General features: G+C 38.6%; 1 protein-coding gene across 1 annotated transcript in view; it reads right to left on the bottom strand.

Moving 5' to 3' along the window:
- Positions 1 to 21,973, bottom strand: part of CR1 (complement C3b/C4b receptor 1 (Knops blood group)) — a 121,419-nt gene that overhangs the window by 46,417 nt on the left and 53,029 nt on the right. Inside the window, 9 exon segments of the mRNA XM_045850716.1 lie at positions 527 to 612; positions 2,982 to 3,084; positions 3,173 to 3,349; positions 4,644 to 4,862; positions 6,998 to 7,083; positions 9,109 to 9,211; positions 9,301 to 9,477; positions 10,984 to 11,379; positions 18,393 to 18,478. Of these exon segments, the coding sequence (XP_045706672.1) occupies positions 527 to 612; positions 2,982 to 3,084; positions 3,173 to 3,349; positions 4,644 to 4,862; positions 6,998 to 7,083; positions 9,109 to 9,211; positions 9,301 to 9,477; positions 10,984 to 11,379; positions 18,393 to 18,478 (1,433 nt within the window).

Below are 21,973 nucleotides of genomic sequence, written 5' to 3'. Positions count from 1 at the left end.
TTTATCTCTGTTTCCTTGTTTACTTGCTATTTTTAAGTATATTTATTTCTGTCCAAGAATATAAACAACATGGGAGCAGGGACCTAGTCTATCTTGTTTAGAGGTATAATCCAGGAGTCTAGAAGGCTGTTTGGGACATAGTAGGTGCTAAAAAAATGTATAGAAATGAATGGGTGATTCAGAAAATGATAGAAAGGCTTCAGTGTGTTCATCACTGTTGAGAAGAAAAAAAGAAAAAATTGACAAAGCTTCAGGGCACAGATTTCTCTCCACCTGTAAAGCACTTTTCCCATTATAGCACGTAGTATGCTACCAAATATTTTTTGGATGGGACCAAAAACCATTGGTGCTCAGGGTCACTTTTCCAACAAACATTCCTTATAACTAATACAACAAAGAAATATTTCTATCAAAAATAAAGATAAACAGAGCAGCAGACACTTGATCATTTCATGGGACAAAAACACAGTAAGAAAATAAAAAAAAGACAAAATTGCAGATCTGAACAGATATTCCTTCTACTCACGTTCACACACAGGAGCACTGCTATTCCAAAGACTTTTCATTCCAACCAAGACACAGTAACTAGTAGAATTTCCCTTTAAATGAAACCTAAGAAACAAAAGCAGTAGTGACTTGGGTGAGCATACCATTTCCCTTTTCCATTCTTTGATAGATCTCAGCTTCTTACTTTCTGCTAAAATACAATATAATTCTTAAGCAAAACCTAAGGTTAAAAGGCTTAGCTCATTTGGTTTCCCAGGATAGAGGTTCAGCAACAAAAACATTTTGAAAAACTGTAGCTTCCAGTGAAGCATAAAGCAATAACTGTCAAAACTCATGGTGTGACAGGCCTGTACTGAAGATGGAACAAAAAACTTGGGCATTTTCTTGATCTGGTTCCAGATCTTCAGGAGTCCATCTTTCCCTGACTTTTCTCTGACAGCCCCCTTTCTGTCATTAGGTGGAACTTTGTCCTCTAATGGAAAATGTGTAGCATTTTCTATTCTTAGTGGACCAGGAAGGAAATAGCTCCTGATTTATGAGTTGTCAATCATAGAACATGAGGAAAGATACCAAAGACTGTTCTTTTTGCCATTACATGTGAAGTATTCCTTAATCATACATATGGTATATCTGGATTCATAAAGAGTAGAGTCTGATTAACTAGTAAAAAGAAGAAAAGGTAAGGAGAGAGATTTCTTTCGAGCACTATTATCCTAAAACATCTGGTTTATTGTCACACAATTAGTCTTCTGACTTGCCTCCAGGTTTTTTTTTGTTATTTAATGATAGTCAAGGAGTCCTTGGAATTGTTACCCCAATAACAAATGTACCTGTTTAAGAGGGATCCAAATGTTTAAGAGGCTCAAGTATGTTTTGCTTGCTTGTTCATTTTGTTGATTAGGTTCCAGAGACATTGAAATTAAGAACAAACTGACAGTAACCAGAGAAGAGGTGGGAGGGGAGAATGGGGGAAAAGAGGGGAAGGGTTTTCAGGAACATCTACAAAAGACACATGGAGAAAACCAAAGTGGGATAGGATTGAGGGTGGGAGTTGGGGATGGCTGGGGTTTGGGGGAATCATGGGGGGGCAGATGGAGACAAGTGTACTTGAACAACAACAACAAAAAGAAATCCTAAAAAAAAAGCTCAATTTTATAAACAGAGTCTAATGGCCATTGCTAAACAGGGGCCTCTCACACTAGCCATGCTTCAGGGAGAACTGTCTATACTGAACTGCCTTCCTACCACACTCAATTGTTGCCCACCCTGTGTTCTTGCCATAAAGCCAGTTCTCACCCATTTGGAGCTGCACAGCTATATCCTCCTTAGCATCTCCACCAACAAATTAGAGTGGTTGCATTCTGACCAATGTTTTGGGTTTTGGGTGTTTTTTTTTTTAACCAAACTGTGTGGATTTGGAGTCCTCATTTACATGACAATGAACCAATTATGAACCAGGGAAGGGACTTCTGTCTATGTAAGTCAGCTCCACTCTGGGTCAGGAAGCACACTTTCCCTTTCACTAAAGACTATGTTTCCCTGGCTGGGGCTGACTTGCCTGACCACCTGGAGAGGGGTCCCAGGCCACCTTGCTCCAGGGCCACTTCTCAGCCATGCTACTCCACATTTGTGGTGTATCATAACTAAGCTGTAACACTATTGAGCTGTTTCACAGTCGTATTGTTCTATACTAAGTTGTATCACAATTGAGTTGTTCACAGGGGTGCTATTTGTTCCTAATCAGTATTGTGTCACAACTGAGCTGTGTGAATGAAGTCTCTTCCTTCAGTGCACACTAAATTGATGATTCTCATTTGCATTTAATGGGTACCAATGACTGTCAGTTGGATGGAATACATCGAGAACAATTGTTTTGCAGTATAGGCTTTTGATCTCTTAATAATGTTGGAACATAATACCGAGATCATTTAGAGTCACACAAAAAGTTAATGATATTACCTGAAATATGACCACCAGTCTTCAGGCTCCTTCAACCAACCCAATACCAATTAGATGACTTAATCACATTATAAAATACTTCTAATTAGTCTTTTATTTCTATTCCAAATTCTTATTGGTTTAAGAATATCCCAAAACAGTCATTGCATGTTACTTGTCTTATAATAAATGTTTTGATATATTAAACTTTTTTTTAAAAACAACCCTTCTGGAATATGTATTTCTTACTATCCACAAATTACTATTTATTCATACACTTAATGTTCCACCTAAATAATTAAGATCTGTTGTTACAGTTCTACTGTTCAGTTATTTATACATTTTCCTTTAAAAATATGTGTTCATGGTTCCATATAATTCTTACCATTCTTCTCAATCTTTGTTTTAGACATTAGGCTCTTTTAGTATGTTTTCCAGTAGGCAGCCCTCATCTTGGGTAAATCCCCTTTGCCCAGGGTATCAGCAAATTACCATTCAGTACTGAGTCTCTTATCTCTAATCCAGGTCACACTTACCCCTCATCACAAATGAAGGACACTTTTGCCCCAAGCTGGAGATTAAGTGGAAGGAGCACATGGCCATTAGGAAGTTGGTCCAAGAAGTTGGCACATGATTTCACTGGATGAAAGGAAAAACAGAGATAACACAGACAGTGGAGAATAAAGCCCCAAGCTAAAAATTTCAAACCAGACAAGAGTATATGTACCTGTGCATCTGGGTACTGCAGGACTCCAGTCTCCCTGGGGTGTACAGCGCAGAGAGGAAGCCCCTCTGAGGTCATAGCCAGGCTCACAGCTGTAGAACACTTCCTGCCCAGGGGAGAAGTTGTCCCTGTCACTGAGGGTGTGCTTACCATGCAGGATTTCTGGAGGTGGCTGACATACTGAGGAAAGAACAAGTGAAAGTTATTATGAATTGTGGGGAAATATTTTTTTGCTAAATCTTAACCCATCTAAGGAGTTAGAGACTCCAGGATAATTAGAGCAGTTTAGGTCTAACCAAGAAAGACAACTGACCAAATCATCGCAGGTTTGATTCCCAGTCAGGCACATGCTTGGGTTGTAGGCCACGGCCCCCAGCAACCACACACTGATGTTTCTCTCTCTCTCTCTTTCTCCCTCCCTTCCCTCTTCAAAAATAAATAAATAAAATCTCAAAAAAAGTTGTTTAAAAAAAAAGAAAAGAAAGACAACTGATTCCCCAACCTCTGCATTTTATTCATGTGGAAATTAAGAATAAGGGAGAGATGTAGCCAAAGTCCTCACAGCATGTAAGAGCTCAGATAGGGTTGTGATGTAAAAAGAAAATCATAGAACTTAAGGAAAGACTGTCTCTCACTATAGATTCAATAAGTATGGACTATGTCTCTATATTGGTAAACAGGCTCATAAGGGCACCTGGTGATGGAGATGGACAGTGCAGGCAAAACTGACTTCTGAGAAACTTGCTCTTGGTCCTTTTCCTTTTAGGATTGTTCTTTTCTCTCAGAGTTTCTCAGTTGTCAGTAAGGTCAAGACTAGGGTCCATTCTACAGATCACTTTCTCCTTTCTGTCTTTTATGTCCTGATGATGGGTGTCTTAGAGTGGTTGGGTGTGTTAGGAAACATTCTCCAGACCTTAGATATACACACTTTCCTTATTTTGCATTTTCCTCTAGGTTCATATTACCTTTCTCTTCCTTTCTACTGCAGTGAGAAGAATTCAATGACTAAAATTACTGGAGGCAAAGAAACAAATAAGCATTATTTTAATTTACAACCTAGGCCAAACTGGCTGAAAGAATCTATGCTGTTTATCTACAATGCAATTAAAAGCGATTTTGCCAGGCTTGTTCTCTCCTGGTCTGTGCTTCCCTCGAAATCTGTGGATGTCATGACTTATATGAGTTAAGGTCCTTAAGTATTTGCTTTCAATTACTATGCTTTGAAAACATTTTTCTTCCAATTCCAGTTGGAATTAGAACCACCACCCACTACTTTGCTCTCTTTTCTCCAATGCTGTAGACACTACTAGGGTCATCAGAACCTTCCATGTTGACATATTGCAAAATCATTTATTACTGATTTAGCATTTAATTGTGTCCATGCATAAAAAAATGATGCTGTAATCACAAGATTTTGGAAGTTCTGCTTTAGGTATTCTGGAACCATTTAGGATGTGGGGTAGTGTGCACTAACCTGGATGTCCACAGCGAGGGGCAGGGCCACTCCAAATCCCATTCCCTTGACTGTCACTTGTGCAGCGTATGGTGCTCTCCCCAGTGAGAATGAAGGTCGTCCCTCTGTCTGTGTAGGGGTCACATGTGTAAGTTACTTCTTTTCCATAAGGAAAGATTTCCAGAGGTTTTCCTGTGTGTCTTCCATTATAGATATCTGGTGGATTTGGACATAAGATTTCTGGAAAGAAGGCAAAGGCTGTGAGTTTCATTGAGGAGTTTTCTCCAGAGATATTCCACAGTCATAGGGTGTTAGAGTTGGTGCTACCTAAAAATCATTTGTGACAGTACCTCTTTGGTGTAGGCCTTGGATGAGATGAGCCAAATGAAATAGGATCTCAATGTCATTTTTCATTGAAAAAGTACATAACAAGTGGACTTGTCTTGAGTCTCCCTGATAGTTAAGTCTTCTGGATAATAAAACTTCACACCCTTAAATTAAGTTCTGAAACTTAGAAAAATTAACCCTTTGAAATCTAACTCACTCAGGTACTTAATAAATATTAGTTGAGCAGTAGTTAATCTGTGCCAGCCACTCATTAGGGCCCTGGCATATGGCACAGGCAAAGTCGTTGTCCCCCAAGGACCTTCTATTCTCAAGAAATATTTCTACAATGTACCCTCAGGTACTAATCACCCTAAAGATATGAAACTCTTCCTTGATAATGTATTTATACTGGCCATTAATCTTGATGATGACAGGATGCTGGCACAATGAATTGAAGCATCTTTGGTCATTGTGATAATTCTAAACCATTCAGGTTGCTGTGTTTTTCAAATGTTTGGATCTGTTTATGATTTAATTTTCTTCTTTACTTTCAACAAAGCTTCAAATAGTTACTTCTCTCTATTATCTGCTTGTCTGTTTAAAACACTTCCCTCCTCAGTTCTAATTGGCATTTCTAAGTAGCCTTAGGGTTTGGAGGAAGCTACTTCAACCAGCAAGAGTCATGAAAAATAAGAAAGATAGTTCAGTCAACAAGTGAGCTCTAATATATGTCACTAGGCCAGCCACTTATTATGTCTCATCAAGAAACATTGGGCTTCATGTATAGCAGACATCTACATGTAAGTTATTCTCGTATATTTTACTATAGAAAGTACATTTGACCTCTGAGTACATTTTTGGCAAAGTAAACATGGTAGTAATATTTTATATATACGTATATGTGGGTTTATATATTCCAATTTTTAATACCAAAAGACAAAGCAAAGTCTTATCTTCTTTTGGGCAACATATAAATGGGAAGAATAGAACTTGGTATTGACACTACACATCAGAGAATCACTGTTTGAATCAGCTTATTACTTATGAATCGCTCAATATAATTTATTTAGGGACACATTGAGAGCACAAGTAGTCTTGCAGTGTTTACCTCATGAAATGTTGCTCCTGACTTTCCCTTCATTCTTTCATTCCTCTGATCTATCACATCCATAACACTTATTTGTTCTTTGTATTTCCTGATCATCTCCCCACTTGGGTAAAAATAATATGGGAGAGAGAATTAACTGGTTCACTGCTATAACACCAGTGCTGAGAAGAACATCAAGTACCAGGTATGTGCTCAGTAAATAGCTGTGGGAATGAATGAATTTTTTTTCTATGTTGTTTTTAACACATTTTTTAAAATTTTATTTTAATCATTGTTGAAGAATGAATGAATTTTTTAATAGAGACAGACTCATTGATAGAGAAGGGGTTGACAGTTCTGGGCAGTGGGTGGGGGTAAAAGGATTGGCCTAAAAATGAAAATCATTATGAAGGATGACAACAGTGTGATGATTGCTGGAGTCTGGGGGCGTGGATGGAGGCAGAAAAGCATTGGGGGGAGGTTTATGGTCATAAAAATACAATAAAAAAGAATTATTAAAGAATAAAACGTAAGTAGTAATATGCATCTAAAGTAAAAAATGTTTTATATTTATATATTAGAAAACAAATAGAAAAATTTTAGAGTGATTGCATCCTGATGATAGAAAAAAAATGAAAACAAAGAATTAGGAAAGTAAGGGAGAAAAAATCATCACAGCCACACATTATTTAAACTCTCCTGACCTAAAGGGGACCTAGGATATGTCTCATAGAACACAGTTCAAAATGATAGAGAGAGAGAACAAATGCTTCCCCAAACTCATGGTGCACAGCAAAGTGCTTCACAAGAAACTGATCACAGATAAATACGCATAAAGTCAGCAACTATTTCACCATAATTCAGAATAAAAAACAGAAGAACCACCCAGGAGTGGTCATAGGTCAAAATAATAACCAGGTTAAGGGAGAAATTGTTCTAAAGTGTTTTTCCTTCTACTCACGTTCACACACAGGGACACTGCTATTCCAAAGGCTTTCTGTCCTGGCCAAGACACAATGACTAGCAGAACTGCCTTTTAGGTGGAATCTAAAGAAGATAAAGGTAAAGAATAGGTGAGCTGGTTTAGGAAAAACGCCATTCAGTTTACCAAACACCTTAACATCTGAAACCAACAGGTGGCACAGGTTTGGAGGCCATTCCAATCTACAAGGATCACAGCCTCCAGTAGGGGAGAAGAGTAAAACACTATTAGCTGGTCACATAACATGAAGCCCCAGCCTTAAAGAAGGTGGTCATAGCAGAGCAGCCATCTCCTTGATCCTGGACTCAGACTCTGAGAAGTGAATCTCTAACTGATTGTTCCAAGGCAAACCTGATAAATCTACTCATTGCCCTGATGGAAAACTCAGTCTTCTAACTCAACAGCCATCTAATTCTGATGGTGAGAGAAAAACTAAAACAGCTCCCAGTTTGGACTGAAAAACAAAACAAAAAGAGAATAACTGCAAAGAGAAAAAAGCCTGTTCTTTTGTCTCTATATCTGTGATGGCTGCGAGGGAGGCTTACAACAGCACGTTGGGCCCCTGGATAATAGATTTGAAAACTCTAGAGGAAAAGGAAAGGAGATCGGAAATTACTTTGTATGAAACCATCCAAAGTTCTCAATGTTACATGGGACCGTGGTGACTCCTAAATCTTATTGGGTACTGGCATTGGGTGCCTGCTAGGATTCCTTGGAACTGCCTGAGCCAGATCTTTCATTGCTCATGCTTGATCCTTCCCATGCCCAGATGTGCACACAGTGAAGAGCACCAGATTCACACAAACAAGTTAATGACCTTACCTAAAACCATCACATCAGCCACCATGATCACAATTCAGAGCACCTAACCCATTACTGACCAGTAGACATATGATTAGATTAAAATGCTTAGTGTTATACTTTTGCTCCTATTACAAATTTGACTTTTGATGATTAAAGAAATGACTGATAAGTCTTAAATAATCTTAATTATTTTAAGTAAGCTTTTTCTAACACATCAAACTTTTCTTGGGACTCTCCAAATTATTCTTAGCCTTCTCTCCTTGGAAAATATGTCTTTTGTTCCCCAATGTATAATATAAGTATTCATAATCACTCATTATATTATATGTATACATGCCATTTAATAAATGTCCCAATTTTCCCTTCATATCTCATATTATTAGTTCCACCTGTTTCTTACTCTTACTTTTCTTTTAGTTTGTTTGGTTTTTGTTTAAATCATTTTATTGTTGTTCAGTTACAGTTGTCTGCATTTTCCCCCCACCACTCCCCTCCATCCCAGCCAAATCCCCCTCCCCTTCCTCCCTGGCTTCCACCCTCCCCCTTGGTTTTGTCCATGCATCTTCTATGGTAGTTCCTGAAAACCCTTCCCTCCATTAATCCTCCCACCTGCTTGTCATTACTGTCAGATTTTTCTTACTTTCAGTGTCTCTGGTAATACTTTGCTTGCTTTTCCCTTTTGTTGATTATGTTCCAGTTAAAGGTGAGGTCATATGGTATTTTTCCCTAATTGCCTGACTGATTTCATTTAGCACAGTTCTCTCCAATTACATCCATGCTGTCTCAAATATCTGATATCAAACTGTATTACAAGGCCATGGTAATGAAAACACCCTGGTACTGGCATAAGAAGAGACACCTAGACCAATGGAACAGAACAGACAGCCCAGAAATGAACCCAACTCTGTATGGTCAATTGATATTAGACAAAGGGAAAAGAAGCATAAAATGGCATAAAAAGATACTCTTTAACAAAAGGTGTCGGAGATCTGCACAGGTACATGCAAAAAAAAATGAGACTCAATCACCAACTTACAGCAAACACAAAATAAATTCAAGGTGAATAAAAGACATAAATATAAGTCAGGGACACCATAAGGGTCCTAGAGGAAAACAATGGCAGCAAAATCTTACTCTTACTTTTCTTACACACTTTCAAAATTTAATGCTCCTGCAATGTTTTCTTTGTTTTTGTTTTTGTTTTTCGCCACACGCAAACCTCCCCTTTTGAATGAACTTTTAAGTCCAATTTCAGTCTCCAGAAGGCCTGGCAAGATCACACTCACCCCTCATCACAAACGAAGGACACTTTTGCTCCAAGCTGGAGATTAAGTGGAAGGAGCACACGGCCATTAGGAAGTTGGTCCAAGAAGTTGGCACATGATTTCACTGGAGAAACAGGAAAACAGAGATAACACAGGCAGGTGGAGAATAAAGCCCCAGGCTAAAACCTTCAAACCAGACAAGAGTGTATGTACCTGCGCATCTGGGTACTGCGGGACTCCAGTCCCCCTGGGGTGTACAGCGCAGAGAGGCAGCCCCTCTGAGGTCATAGCCAGGCTCACAGCTGTAGAACACTTCCTGCCCAGGGGAGAAGCTGTCCCTGTCACTGAGGGTGTGCTTACCATGCAGGATTTCTGGAGGTGGCTGACATACTGAGGAGAGAACAAGTAAAAGTTATTATGAGTTGTGGAGAATTATTTTTTTTGCTAAATCTTCATCCTACAAAGGAGTTAGAGACTCCAGGATAATTAGAGCAGTTTAGGTCTAACCAAGAAAAACAACTGACCCCTCAATGTCTGCATTTTACTCATGTGGAAGTTAAGAATAAGGGAGAGATGTAGCCAAAGTCCACCCATGAGTAAGACCTAGAGAATTAGAACCCACTCTTTTCCTGCATGAGGTTTAGAATATATCCATCAGTCCACCAGGCACAGGAACACTTCTTGTGGTGCTGGCTGTTTAGTACAAAGGTATTAGTATTGGTGGGCTTCCCCATGCACATACTTGCTAAAAGGTCAGCTAATTTACAGCTTCATCTTTCAGATAATGAGAAGATTGCCTGAGTGTAAATCTGTTTAACAGACTTCCCTTCATCTCTGTTATCGTGTTCTTATGATTGAAGTTAGTAAAATTCGTATTTATATCTCTGTCTGTTTGTCCTGCCAGCTGCTCTTTCAGTGATCACTCAAGCTAATACAGGTTAGTGGCAGCACAGTGAACTTCACCTCTATCCCTGTGCATCCACCACAATTATTTACCAAGGCACTCCTAAGCCAGCAATTATGGCATAAGAAGACAAAACAAGCCATCAAGAACAAAAGCCCCTCAATATGCCTGTCCTTGTACAGAGAGGGCACATTGCTTAGAGACTATGTGAGTCAATGTTTCAGCCCCTTTGATGTGTGCTTAGAGCATGAAAACTCATTTTAATGTTAACCTAATTGATATCTAATGAAAGATGAATGAAAAATCTCTTTGTCTTTTAGAAAGATACTTTCACTTTTAACTTCATATTCCTGATGGTAAAATGTACGATGTAGAACAGAATAGATACACCCTAAGGTCCTTGTGACTATTCTGAGGCTAGGATGTTGGTCTTGATAAACAGTCTTTCTTTCTGTGATGGGTGCTGATAGAAATATGGAAAGAACCACAGCATTCAAGCTCCAAGGTGTGACACACATGCATTCTATTCTTGGGTATGCCACTTACTGGCACCTGATTTGGACGATTTACTTAACCTCTGAGAGACCAAGCTAACGTCCGTGTCATATAGATAAATGATTAACACTAATTGAAAGGAAGATTGTGAAGAGTCAATGAGATAATGAATATGAAGTCCTTATGACACAGTTGACCAGAAAGTTCCCATCATTTTTCCCATGTAACTGAGACCCAGTAGTGTGGCCTCAGAATTATCCAATATGAGAGTCCCAAATATCTCCTTTCTTGATTAATTAAGCTCTTGCTTCTCCAGATAAAGGCACAAGCAGAGAATGCACACACACACGTACCCCTTGTTTATTTCATGCTTCATCCCAAGAAACTTTCCTCACACTCTTCACCACGCATCTTCTCCCCAGAACATACACCAATACCCTGGTCCTCCTACAGCCCGGGTCCTCTGCAGGCCCCTTCAAAGCCTCAGTCAGACTCACCCCGGAAGCAGCTGGGCAACTCTGGCTCCCATCTGTTTTGGGCCTGGCATCGCACACTGGAGGGTCCTTTCATGACAAAGCCAGGCTCACACCTAAACCTCACGATTTCATTTAAGGAGAAGAAGCTTCTGTTCTCAGACACCCTTATTCCATTTTCAACTTCTGGAGGGGTGCATTTATTAGGTATGAGGCACTGAGGCGGAGGGCCACTCCAGGTGCCAGAATGATTGTCTTCGCTGGTGCAAAAGATTGACTTCTCACCCACAAGGACAAACTTTTCCCTTGTCTTTTGATCAGTGCAGCTATAGGTCACCACTGTTCCATATGGAAAATACTCTCTGTTGGTGCCATAATAATCTCCATGGGCTATGGCTGGGGGTGGCCTGCAATGAATACCTAAAGAGGGGACAGCAAGTTAAACAAAACCTCAATATCTTACAAGCTATATTTATACATTTTGGCAAGCAGGTTTTTAAAAATCCGATTCACTAAATGTGAATACTCACAACACCTCTCTCTGCTCTTGTCTAATCTTTTCTAATGTACAGACATGTCTTTGCACAATGTAGATTCAGTGATCACGATGTGATGGCTCCTGCCCTTCTCCATTAACATTATTTCAATAAATGTGTCATATCTTAAGGGTCTCATTTTAAGTGAGAACTTTCATGTTATTTCAATGTAATTAATTAATTCAGTTCTCTTTCTATAGAAGGCATTTGGCACGATTCTATTGGTTAGTAATATGATGCAGCACACAGTATGGCATCTTTACCAAATAAACAAAAACAAAATCTCTGGCACAACTAATAAAATAGAGATAAAGCACAAATATAAAATATCACACCTGACCCAATAGTCACAGATTCAGAAGAAATGAAAATAACTGAGTATGTGTTCCACTGTATCCTAGTAAGTTGGAAAATGTGAGTATTAAGGATGTAGTGCCAATATTGCCAACGTTTTGCCAAATATTGAGTCAGAAAAATGGAGGATATACAAGTGGGGAAAATGTGTTAAAATGCTACTCGTAAAAACATTTTGAAAAAACACACCTCATTTTATGGACAAATTAAGTCTAATATCTAAGTATGAGATTACTCCGAGGCATTTTAAAGCTTTCCAAAGCATACAACATATTTTCCGTCATTTTTGGCAGGTATACATTAATGTAGAAAGATATTTCTTTATTTATTTTTACTTTAAAAATATTTAAGAAGATACAGATTTCTTGTAGAAAATTTATAAAATATAAATGAAAATTATCTTTAAGTCCATTGCCTAGAAGCACCACTGGTAATTCTTTAATCTGTAATCTTAAATAAGAGCAGACAAACACACCATGTTTTCCAAAATACCTTTGTTGTCTTAATAATATTTCAGTGTAACAATGTATTCTACAGTTTAATTTTTTTTTTAGCTTGGGATAGATTTTTTCTGTATTTCTTTATTTTAGTCATTGTTCAAGTACAGTTTTCTGCTTTTATTTGCATTCCAGCCTACCCACCCATCCCTCCCCAACTGCCTCCCATTTCAACCCCCCCCCCCCAGGTTTTTGTCCATGTGTCCTTTATATTTGTTCCTGTAAACCCTTCCCATTCTCCCCTGAAATTCCCTCTTCACTCCCCTCTGGTCACTGTCACCCTGACCTCTATTTCACTGTCTTTGACTATATTTTGCTTGTTTCTTTGTTTTGTTGTTTAGGTTCCTGGTAAAGATGAGATCATATGGTATTTGTGTTTCACTGCCTGGCTTATTTCGCTTAGCATAATGCTTTCCAGCTCCATCCATACTGTTGCAAAGGGTAGGAGCTCCCTTCTTTCTTTCTGCTGCATAGAATTCCATTGTGTAAATGCACCATAGTTTTTTGATCCATTCATTTACTAATGGGCACATAGGTTGCTTTCCAGCACTTAGCTGTTGTAAATTGTGCTGCTATGAACATTGGGGTGCAAAGGTTCTTATGGATGGTGTTTCAGGATTCTTAGGATACAGTCCCAGCACTGGAATTGCTGGGCCAAGAGGCATATCTATTTTTAGTTTTCTAAGGGAGTTTCATACTGCTTTCCATAGTGGTTGTACCAGTCTGCAGTCCCACCACCAGTGCACTAGGGTCCCCTTTTCTCCACAACCTGTCCAACACTTTTTGTTTGTTGTTTTGTTTATGAGGGCCATTCTTACCAGTGTGAATTGGTATCTCATTATGGTTTTAATTTGCATCTTTCTGATAGCTAGCAATACTGAGCATCTTTTCTTGTGTCTCTTGATCCTCTGTATGTCCTCCTTGAAGAAGTGTCTGTTCAAGTCCTTTGTCCAGTTTTAATTGGGTTGCTTGTCTTCTTAGAGTGGAGTCATGTAAATTCTTTCTTTATTTTGGAGATTAAACCCTTGTCTGAGGTATCATTGGCAAATATATTTTCCCATACATGTGGTTTCCTTTTTATTTTAATACTGTTTTCTTTAGCCACAGAGAAGCTTTTATTTTGATGAGATCCCATTTGTTTATTCTTCCCTGTATGTCCCTTGCTCTAAGGGACATGTCAGTAAAAATGTTTCTGCATAAAATATCTGAGATTTTCCTACCTACATTCTCCTCTATGATTTTAATGGTGTCAGGGTTTATATTTAAGTCTTTTATCCACCTTCAATTTATTTTTGTGTATGGTGTAAGTTGGTGCTTGAGTTTCACTTTTTTGCATGTAGCTGTCCAGTTCTCCCAACACCATTTGTTGAAGAGGCTCTTTTTACTCCATTTTATGTTCCTGCCCCCTTTCTCAAATATTAATTGACCATAGAGTCTTGGGTTTATTTCTGGGCTCTCTGTTCTGTTCCATTGGTCCATGTGCCTGGTTTTATGCCAGTACCAGGCTGTTTTGATTCCAGTGGCCTTGTAATACAGTTTATATCAGGTATTGTGATCCCTTCTACTTTACTCTTCTTTCTTAAAATTGCAGCAGCTATTTCGGGTCATTTATGGTTCCATATAAATTTTTGCAGTGTTTGTTCTATGTCTGTGAAATATGCCATTGGTACTTTCATAGGTATTGCATTGAATGTGTAAATTGCTTTGGGTAGTATGGACATTTTGATGATGTTAATTCTTCCAATCCACGAACACGGTATATATTTCCTTTGTTTGTGTCTTCCTTGATTTCTTTCTTCAGTGTTATGTAGTTTTCTGAATACAGGTTGTTTACTTCTTTGGTTTGGTTTATTCCTAGGTAGTTTATTTTTCTTTTCACTATATCAAATGAGGATGTTTTCTTGATTTCTTATCTCCTGTTTCATTGATGGTGTACAGAAATGCCTTTGATTTCTGGATATTGACTTCGTATCCCGCTGTTTGGCCAAATTCATTTATTAGGTCAAGTAGTTTTTTGGCTGAGTCTATTGGACTTTCTATGGACACTGTCATGTCATTTGCAAACAGTGACAGTTTTGTTTCCTCCTTTCTGATTTGGATGCCTTCTATTTCCTTTTCTTGTCTGATTGCTGTGGCTAAAACTTCCAGTACTATGTTGAATGGAAGTGGTGAAAGTGGACAGCCTTGTCTTGTTCCTGATGTTAGGGGAAAAGTATTTTAGTTTTTGCCCATTGAGTATGATGTTGGCTGTAGGTCTCTCGTATGTGGCCTTTATTATGTTGAAGGATGGTGCCTCTATTCCCACTTTGCTGAGTGTTTTTATCATAAATGGGTGCTGTACCTTATCAAATGCTTTTTCTGCATCTATTGATATGATCATGTGATTTTGGTCTTTGTTTTTGTTTATGTGATGTATTACATTTACTGGTTTGTGAATATTGTACCATCCTTGCATCCTTAGAATGGATCCCACTTGGTCATGGTATATGAACTTTGTAATGTATTGATGGATGCGGTTCGCCAGTATTTTGTTGAGGATTTTCATGTCTTTGATCATCAGCGATATTCACCTCAAATTTTCGTTCTTTGTTGTGTCTTTACCTGGTTTTGGGATTAGGATGATGTTGGCCTCATAAAAAGAGTTTGGGAGTGTTCCATCTTTTTAGATTTTTTGGAATAGTCTGTGACAGATAAGGGTTAGCTCTTCCTTAAATGCTGTGTAGAATTTTCCTGTGAAACCATCTGGTCCAGGGCTTTTGTGTGCCAGAAATTTTTTGATTACTGCTTCCATTTCCTTTGCTATCATTGGTCTGTTCAGGCTTTTTGCCTCTACTTCATTGAGTTTTGGAAGATTGTATTTTTCTAGAAATTTGTCATTTCACCTAGGTTTCCAAATTTCTTGGCATACAGTTCTTTGTAGTAATTTCTTACAATCCTTTGTATTTCTGTGGTATCAGTTGTAATGTCTCTCATTTCTGATTGTGTTTATTTGGGTCTTCTCTCTGTTTTTCTGGATGAATCTACTTAAAGGCTTGTCAATTTTGTTTATCTTTTCAAAGAATCAACTCCTGGATTCATTGATCCTTAGAATTGTGCTTTTAGTATGTATGTTATTTAATTCTGCTCTGATCTTGGTTATTCCCTTCCTTCTACTTGCTCTGGGCTGTCTTTGTTGTTGTTCTTTGAGTTCTTGTGGACATAGGGTTTCTATCTTGTAGACATAGGGTTTCTATCTTTTTTTAGGAAGGCCTGTATGGCTATGAACTTCCTTCTCAGGACTGCCTTAGCTGTGTTCCATAGTTTTATCGTTGTTGTGAGTTCATTTTCATTTATTTCCAGAAATATCTTGATTCATTCCCTAATTTCATTTTTGCCCCATTCATTGTTTAATAGCATGCTATTTAATCTCCATGATTTTGAGTGTTTATTGTTTTTCTCCTTGGGGTTGGTTTCTAGTCTCAGTCCCTTGTGATCAGAGAAGATGCTTGGTATGGTTTGAATTTCTTGAATTTGTTGAGGCTTGTTTTGTGTCCTATCATGTGGTGTATCTTTGAAAATGTTCCATGTACATTCGAAAAGAATGTGTATTTCGCTTCTTTGGGTTGAAGGGCTCTGTATATATCAGTTAAGTCCATTTCATCTAGGGCATTGCCACAATGTGGCACTGTTCAATGGCACAATATCTTTGTTGATATTTTGTTTGGAAGATCTGTCCATTTTTGACAATGGGGTGTTAATATCCCCCACTATAATTTTGTTGCTGTCAATATCTTTCTTGAAGTTCTCTAAGATTTTCTTTATGTATTTATGTGCTCCTGTTGGGACTGCCCTGCCTGGTCTCAGGAAGCTATAGCCCTCCTGACTTAGGCTGAGTGAAAGACCTCCCGACCAGAAGCCATGAAGGAGACAAAACTTATTTCCCTGGCATGAACGCTGCCTGTTCTAATGTCTGGCTCTCATTGCATGATCGGCAGTCAATGACAGGTAACAATTCTCTAAGAAAGAGAATGAATGTAAGACAGACTCGATCATGTGAGAATGCCCTAAGGGAAGAGACTCGGAGCTGTGGATACCAAGGGGTGATGGACATCAACCCCTGCCCCCTCGGATTTGTCAAAGCCTGAGTCCTTGTTAGAAATCCAAGTGTCCTGGCTGCTTTTGTCTTCTCTGTTAACTCACGACTGTGGAAATAGCAGGGGCGGTGCAGCCCAGACCAGAAACGGTGGAACCCTGGGGTAATCAGGCCTGGGACATAGAATATGCAAGATCCTGTGATATGTTTGCTGGAGGATGTTATTAACTTGGAATTTAAAGGTACAGACAGGAAACCTTTGGAACCTGTAGTCCTTTCATATGTTAAAACCCCAATCATTGCCCAGAATCACAGTGGGGGTTCTGTCTGCATCTTTGTAAGTCACCTACATCTTTTGATCTTTTATGCCAGACTGTGAATCCAATTCTGTTTTCTGTGAAACTAGTTTCTGTGAAATTAGTTTCTGTGAAACTAATTCTGTTTTCTCAATAAAAATCTGCTTGGGCATGGAGACGAGGTGATCTCCCCACTAGAGAGAGTCGCCATTCTGTTTTTACTTCCCCACAGAAACTTCTTGACTCTGTGTATGTCTTTCTCGTGTTTTGACGAGCCATCCGCAGTGTTCAACTCTCACTGCCGTCTGGTGAGCATGCATCATGCTCTTATGTTGGATGCATATATATTTACAATGTTTATGTCTTCTTGGTGGATTCTTCCCTTGAGTATTATGAAGTGACCTTCTGGGTCTCTCTTTATGGCCTTGTGTTTGGAAGTCTATTTTGTCAAATATGAGTATTGCTACCCTGGCTTTTTCTTCCTGTCCGTTTGCTTGGAAAATTTGTTTCCAGCCCTTCACTTTCAGCCTGTGTAGGTTTTTTATCCTGAGGTGGGTCTCTCATAGGCAGCATATGTGTGGGTCATGTTTTCTTATCCATTCAGCTATTCTATGTCTTTTAATTGGAGCATTTCATCCATTTACATTTAACGTTCTTATTGATAGGTACTTATTCATTGCCATTTGCGTATCTGTGTTCCTCTCTCTCTCTCTCTCTCTCTCTCTCTCTCTCTCTCTTACTTCGTTTCATTAAAGCAGTCCCTTTAGCATCTCTTGCAAAGCTGGTTTGGTGGAGGTGTATTCTTTTAGACGTCTTTTGTCTGGGAAGCTTCCTATTTGATCTTCTCTCTTGATTGATAGCCTTGCTGGGTAAAGTAGCCTTGCTTGCAGACCTCTGGCTGTCATTACTTGGAATATTTCTTGCCATTCTCTTCTGGCTTGGAGTGTTTCCACTGAGAAGTCAGCTGCTAGCTTTATTCGGGCTCCCTTGCTGCCTTAAAGATTCTCTCTTTGTCTTGAAATTTTGCCATTTTAATTATGATGTGTCTTGAGGTGGGCCTCTTTGTGTTCCTCTTGATTGGGACTCACTGTGTTTCCTGGATTTGTGTGAGTTTTTCTGTCATATAATTAGGGAAGTTTTCCATCATTCCTTTTTCAAATAGGTTTTCTATCCCTTGCTGTTTTTCTTCTCCTTCTGGTATCCCTATTATATGGAAATTATTATGTTTCATATTGTCTTGCATTTCTCTTAATCCCTCTTCATTCTTTCTGAGCAGGAAGACAGCATACCTTGTTCAAAGAACAAGGAGGAAGGGAGAGAGCCACTGCTTCAATACATGACCTGATGCTGAGAGTTGACAGAGAGGAAGCTGGGCTACTTTCACTAACTTTGCATTTGTTTACTTCCCTGAAGAGAATGATCTTCAAATTGGGAAATGTTCACCCAACAAAAGAGGAAGCTGGGGGCTGTTTTAACTAAATGATACACCAAGATAAGGAAAAAAACAGAAAGACCTGGGAGCTTAGAACACTGCAAGCACTTTTCATCAAATGACCAGTCTCTTTTGAAATATTGGAAGAACATCATTGCCAAGAGAAATGAGACTGTTTCTTAGTAATTCCAGGGGGGTGATGCTAGGATTAACTGGTGGGACAAATAGGAAGAGATTGTAACTCACGTTCACAGAGTGGTGGCTCCATATCCCAAATGACAGTATTATCTGAGATGATACATTTGGCAGATGGGTGGCCAATGAGATGAAACCTGAAGGTAAAAAGTGAAAATTATTCCATCCACCTCCCATCAGCTTCCTCACAGCAGGAATACAAGGCAGATCTGACAACGTTTGATCTGGGGGAAGTCTAGGGACTAGCATAAAGTCCACTTGTTTGATCTGGGTTTTCTTGTTTCTCTTTTCCTATCCTCTAACTATTGCAAGGGCTATTTCATCTTTAATTTCTCATGACAATACTCTGCTTCTTAATTTTTGGCTTCATTATGGATTGCACCAGGAACCAAAATAAACAATCCTTTTGTAGACCTGTTCAATACTTTACCTCTTAAATTCTGTATTTTTCTCATATTATTATTAGTGCCAGTTTTAAATCTTTGTATTTTTCTAATATGCATATATAATTAGCACTGCTATGTCATTTTAACTTAGGCATGGTTCTTGTAAGCATCATTATATGTGGTGCTCTTGATCCTATTTACAAGCCATTGTATTTTGTATATGAAGCAGAAAGGTGAACTATTTTAGGTGTTCTAATAAATTGAAAGTTAAATATGCAATTTTAATTTCATTAGAAATTTCATTTCATGTGTGCATGTGGCATATCTACACAAACATTTGTACTTAGGTCTATATTCTCAATTATAGTGTAGTCAAAATATGTATAGTTTACCTATTGCCCATGTAATATAAGTATAGCACATATTTTCTTGCTCTCTCCAATTTTTTTCAAGTTTTATGGATACATTTTATAACTTTGGAGATTGTTATTTAATTATTACATTGCAGAGTTACAATTTTGAAAAATTAGTTCTATCATTCCATTAGGGTTCTTAACTTTGTTGAAAATATTTGACCATGCTTTTTGAAAATTATGTGTTTTTTTTCTTTTTTGGATTTTACAAATTTTACATCACTGACAGTTTTTTATACTTCATCATTTTTCATTTAAAAAAAACTGTTTCTGGATGGCCTGGATTTTTTCCTACTGTGTATACTTATGTGTCATAACTTTTTCGTGAATGTATATTTGGAGGCTATAGACATGAATATAGCTTGGCTCATTAGAAACACTATCTTTTGCAATTTAGTGATGGAAAGGATTACAGTTATATCAATGTGCACAACATTTTTGCATGGTTTATAGTTATGAATTTCCCTTCTGAATTATTGAAGCCACTAAAATTTCTTTTATTTTTCTTCTTTCATATTTAAAATAAATTTATCAGCATGGCATTGGTTAATATTATTTATAGGTTGCTAGTGTACAATTCTATAATACATTATCGGCATATTGCAATGAGTGTTTGCCACCCAAATGTAATCTTTTTCCCTGAAATAAGAATGTTTCCCTAGTGATGGGTGGGTATGCATTATTATTTTTCTTTCTACATTTTTTACCGGTATTTTGAATCCTCATACTGTCTGTTTACACATACCTTCTCTTTGGTCTCTTTCTTTATTCTATTTCACCAAATTCACAGAGAATTTGGTTGTTCATTTCTTACTTTCTGTACTAATTTTATTCAATATTCAATGTGTTTGTCATAGATTTTGAGTTTGACAATTGTGCTTTTCATTCGTGTGCAAACATTCTCAGTTTTCAAGGGGCTTTACAGAAACAGCATGCAACTGAATCCTACTAAAAATGTAAACAGGAGTGGATTCCAAGATGGCTTCAGAGTAGGTGGAAGCTACACAGACTGGCTTTTGGCACTCACCAAATTTACAACTAAATTACACAGCCGCCAACCTGAACAACCAACTGAACTCTAGCTGACCTGAAATATTAAACCAAGATGTACAGAAGAAGTCACATAGCTGCTGGAAAGACAGGAAGAGATGCAGGAAATGATAGCCCCTGCATTCAGGTGCAGCAGTGGCCTCAAAGCCAGAGAGACAACATGGCTGCAAAACTCCATCCTCCTAGGAGTGTGAGGTTTCATCCCCGTGCAGGGAGACCCAGCCTAAGGGCAAGAGAGACAAGAAGGGGGAGCCCTCATAGCAACTGCTGGTAAAAGTAAGTGGGAATGCTGTCTGCCTGAAATATTCAGATGGCACACTGCTAGGGAAGAGCCCTCCTATTGTTACAGAACCAGCTGGGGAGTTCACAGTGTAGACTCTGACTGCTGGTAGGGCCACATGGCCATCTCTGGGTTCTGTGGAGGGATCTGCTGGCTACACACAGAGGTGACTTTAAGGGGCTGTCTTTTTAGTGGTGATGCTTTTGGAGGCAACCCAGACAGTGGCCACAATATGTGGCTTGGGAAAGAGAGGACAGTGCACCCCACCTGGAGCGCACAGTCAGATGCCCGCCCATCACTTTTTGAGTCACTCAGCTGGCCTGGTCCTTGTGTCTTCCTGTAGGGTGGTTTCTGTCTAGGAACTAGATGGGCAAGTGCCAGGCTGTGTGGCTACATCGATAGGAGGCAAATCCAATCTCCATTGCTAGTTCAGCCTCTGCTACCCTGAGAAGGGGAAGAAATGTCTACTTCTTTTCAAAAGGGTTGTAGACACTGCCTATAATGGGAGACCATTAGAATGAGGACTGGCCATATATGAACAACCTACAGCCAACATCATACTGAAACACTAACTGAAAGTGAACCCTGTAATATTGGGAACAAGTAGATGTCCACCTTCAATTCTCTTGCTCAACATATTCCTGGAAAGAATATGTGGCTGGAAGTCCTAGACACAGTAAACAGACCAAAAGGAAAAATAAAAGGTATCCAAACTGGAAAGGAGGAAGTACAATGGTCATTATTCACACATGACACAATATTGTACATACAAAATCCCAAATATTCCCCCCAAAACCTCTTGGTTCTAATGAATGAATTGGACAAAATGTCAGGATATAAAACTAATATTCAGAAATTGGTGAGAATTTTATGCACAAATAATGAACTATCAGAAAGAGAAACTACAAAAACAATCCCCTTTACTATTGCAACAGTAAAATAAGGTACCTAAGAATAAATTTAACCAAGGAAGTAAGAGTACTGTACTTGGAAAACTGTAGGACATTGAAGAAAGAAAATGAGAAAGATACAAATAGGTAAGATAGAAAAATTAACATCATTGAAATGTCCATACTACCCAAAGCTATCTGTGGATTCAGTGAAATTCCACTAAAATATCAACGGCATGTTTCACAGATCTAGAACAAATAATTCAAAAATTTGTGTGCAACCAGGAAAACCCTGAATAGCTTCAGCAGTCTTGACAAAGAAGAACAATGCTGGAGGTATCACAATGTCTGATGTCAAACTATACTACAAGGGCATTGTAATCAAAACAACCTGATACTGGCATAAGAACAGGCATGTAATCAATGGAAAAGCACAGGGAGCCTGGGAATCAACCCATGCCCATATGGACAATTAATATTTGACAAAGGATACAAGAGCATACAAGGAAGTAAAGGTAGTTTCTTCAAGGAATGGTGTTGGGAAAACTCTACAGGTACATGTGAAAAATGAAACTAGACAACTAAGTAAGTCTATGCACAAGAGAAACTGAAA

Source organism: Phyllostomus hastatus, unplaced genomic scaffold (assembly GCF_019186645.2).
Source record: "Phyllostomus hastatus isolate PE091 unplaced genomic scaffold, TTU_PhHast_1.1 phas_contig_855, whole genome shotgun sequence".
Classification (NCBI taxonomy): domain Eukaryota; kingdom Metazoa; phylum Chordata; class Mammalia; order Chiroptera; family Phyllostomidae; genus Phyllostomus; species Phyllostomus hastatus.
The sequence above is the reverse complement of the archived record's forward strand: the minus strand, read 5'-3'. Positions and strand labels throughout refer to the sequence as shown.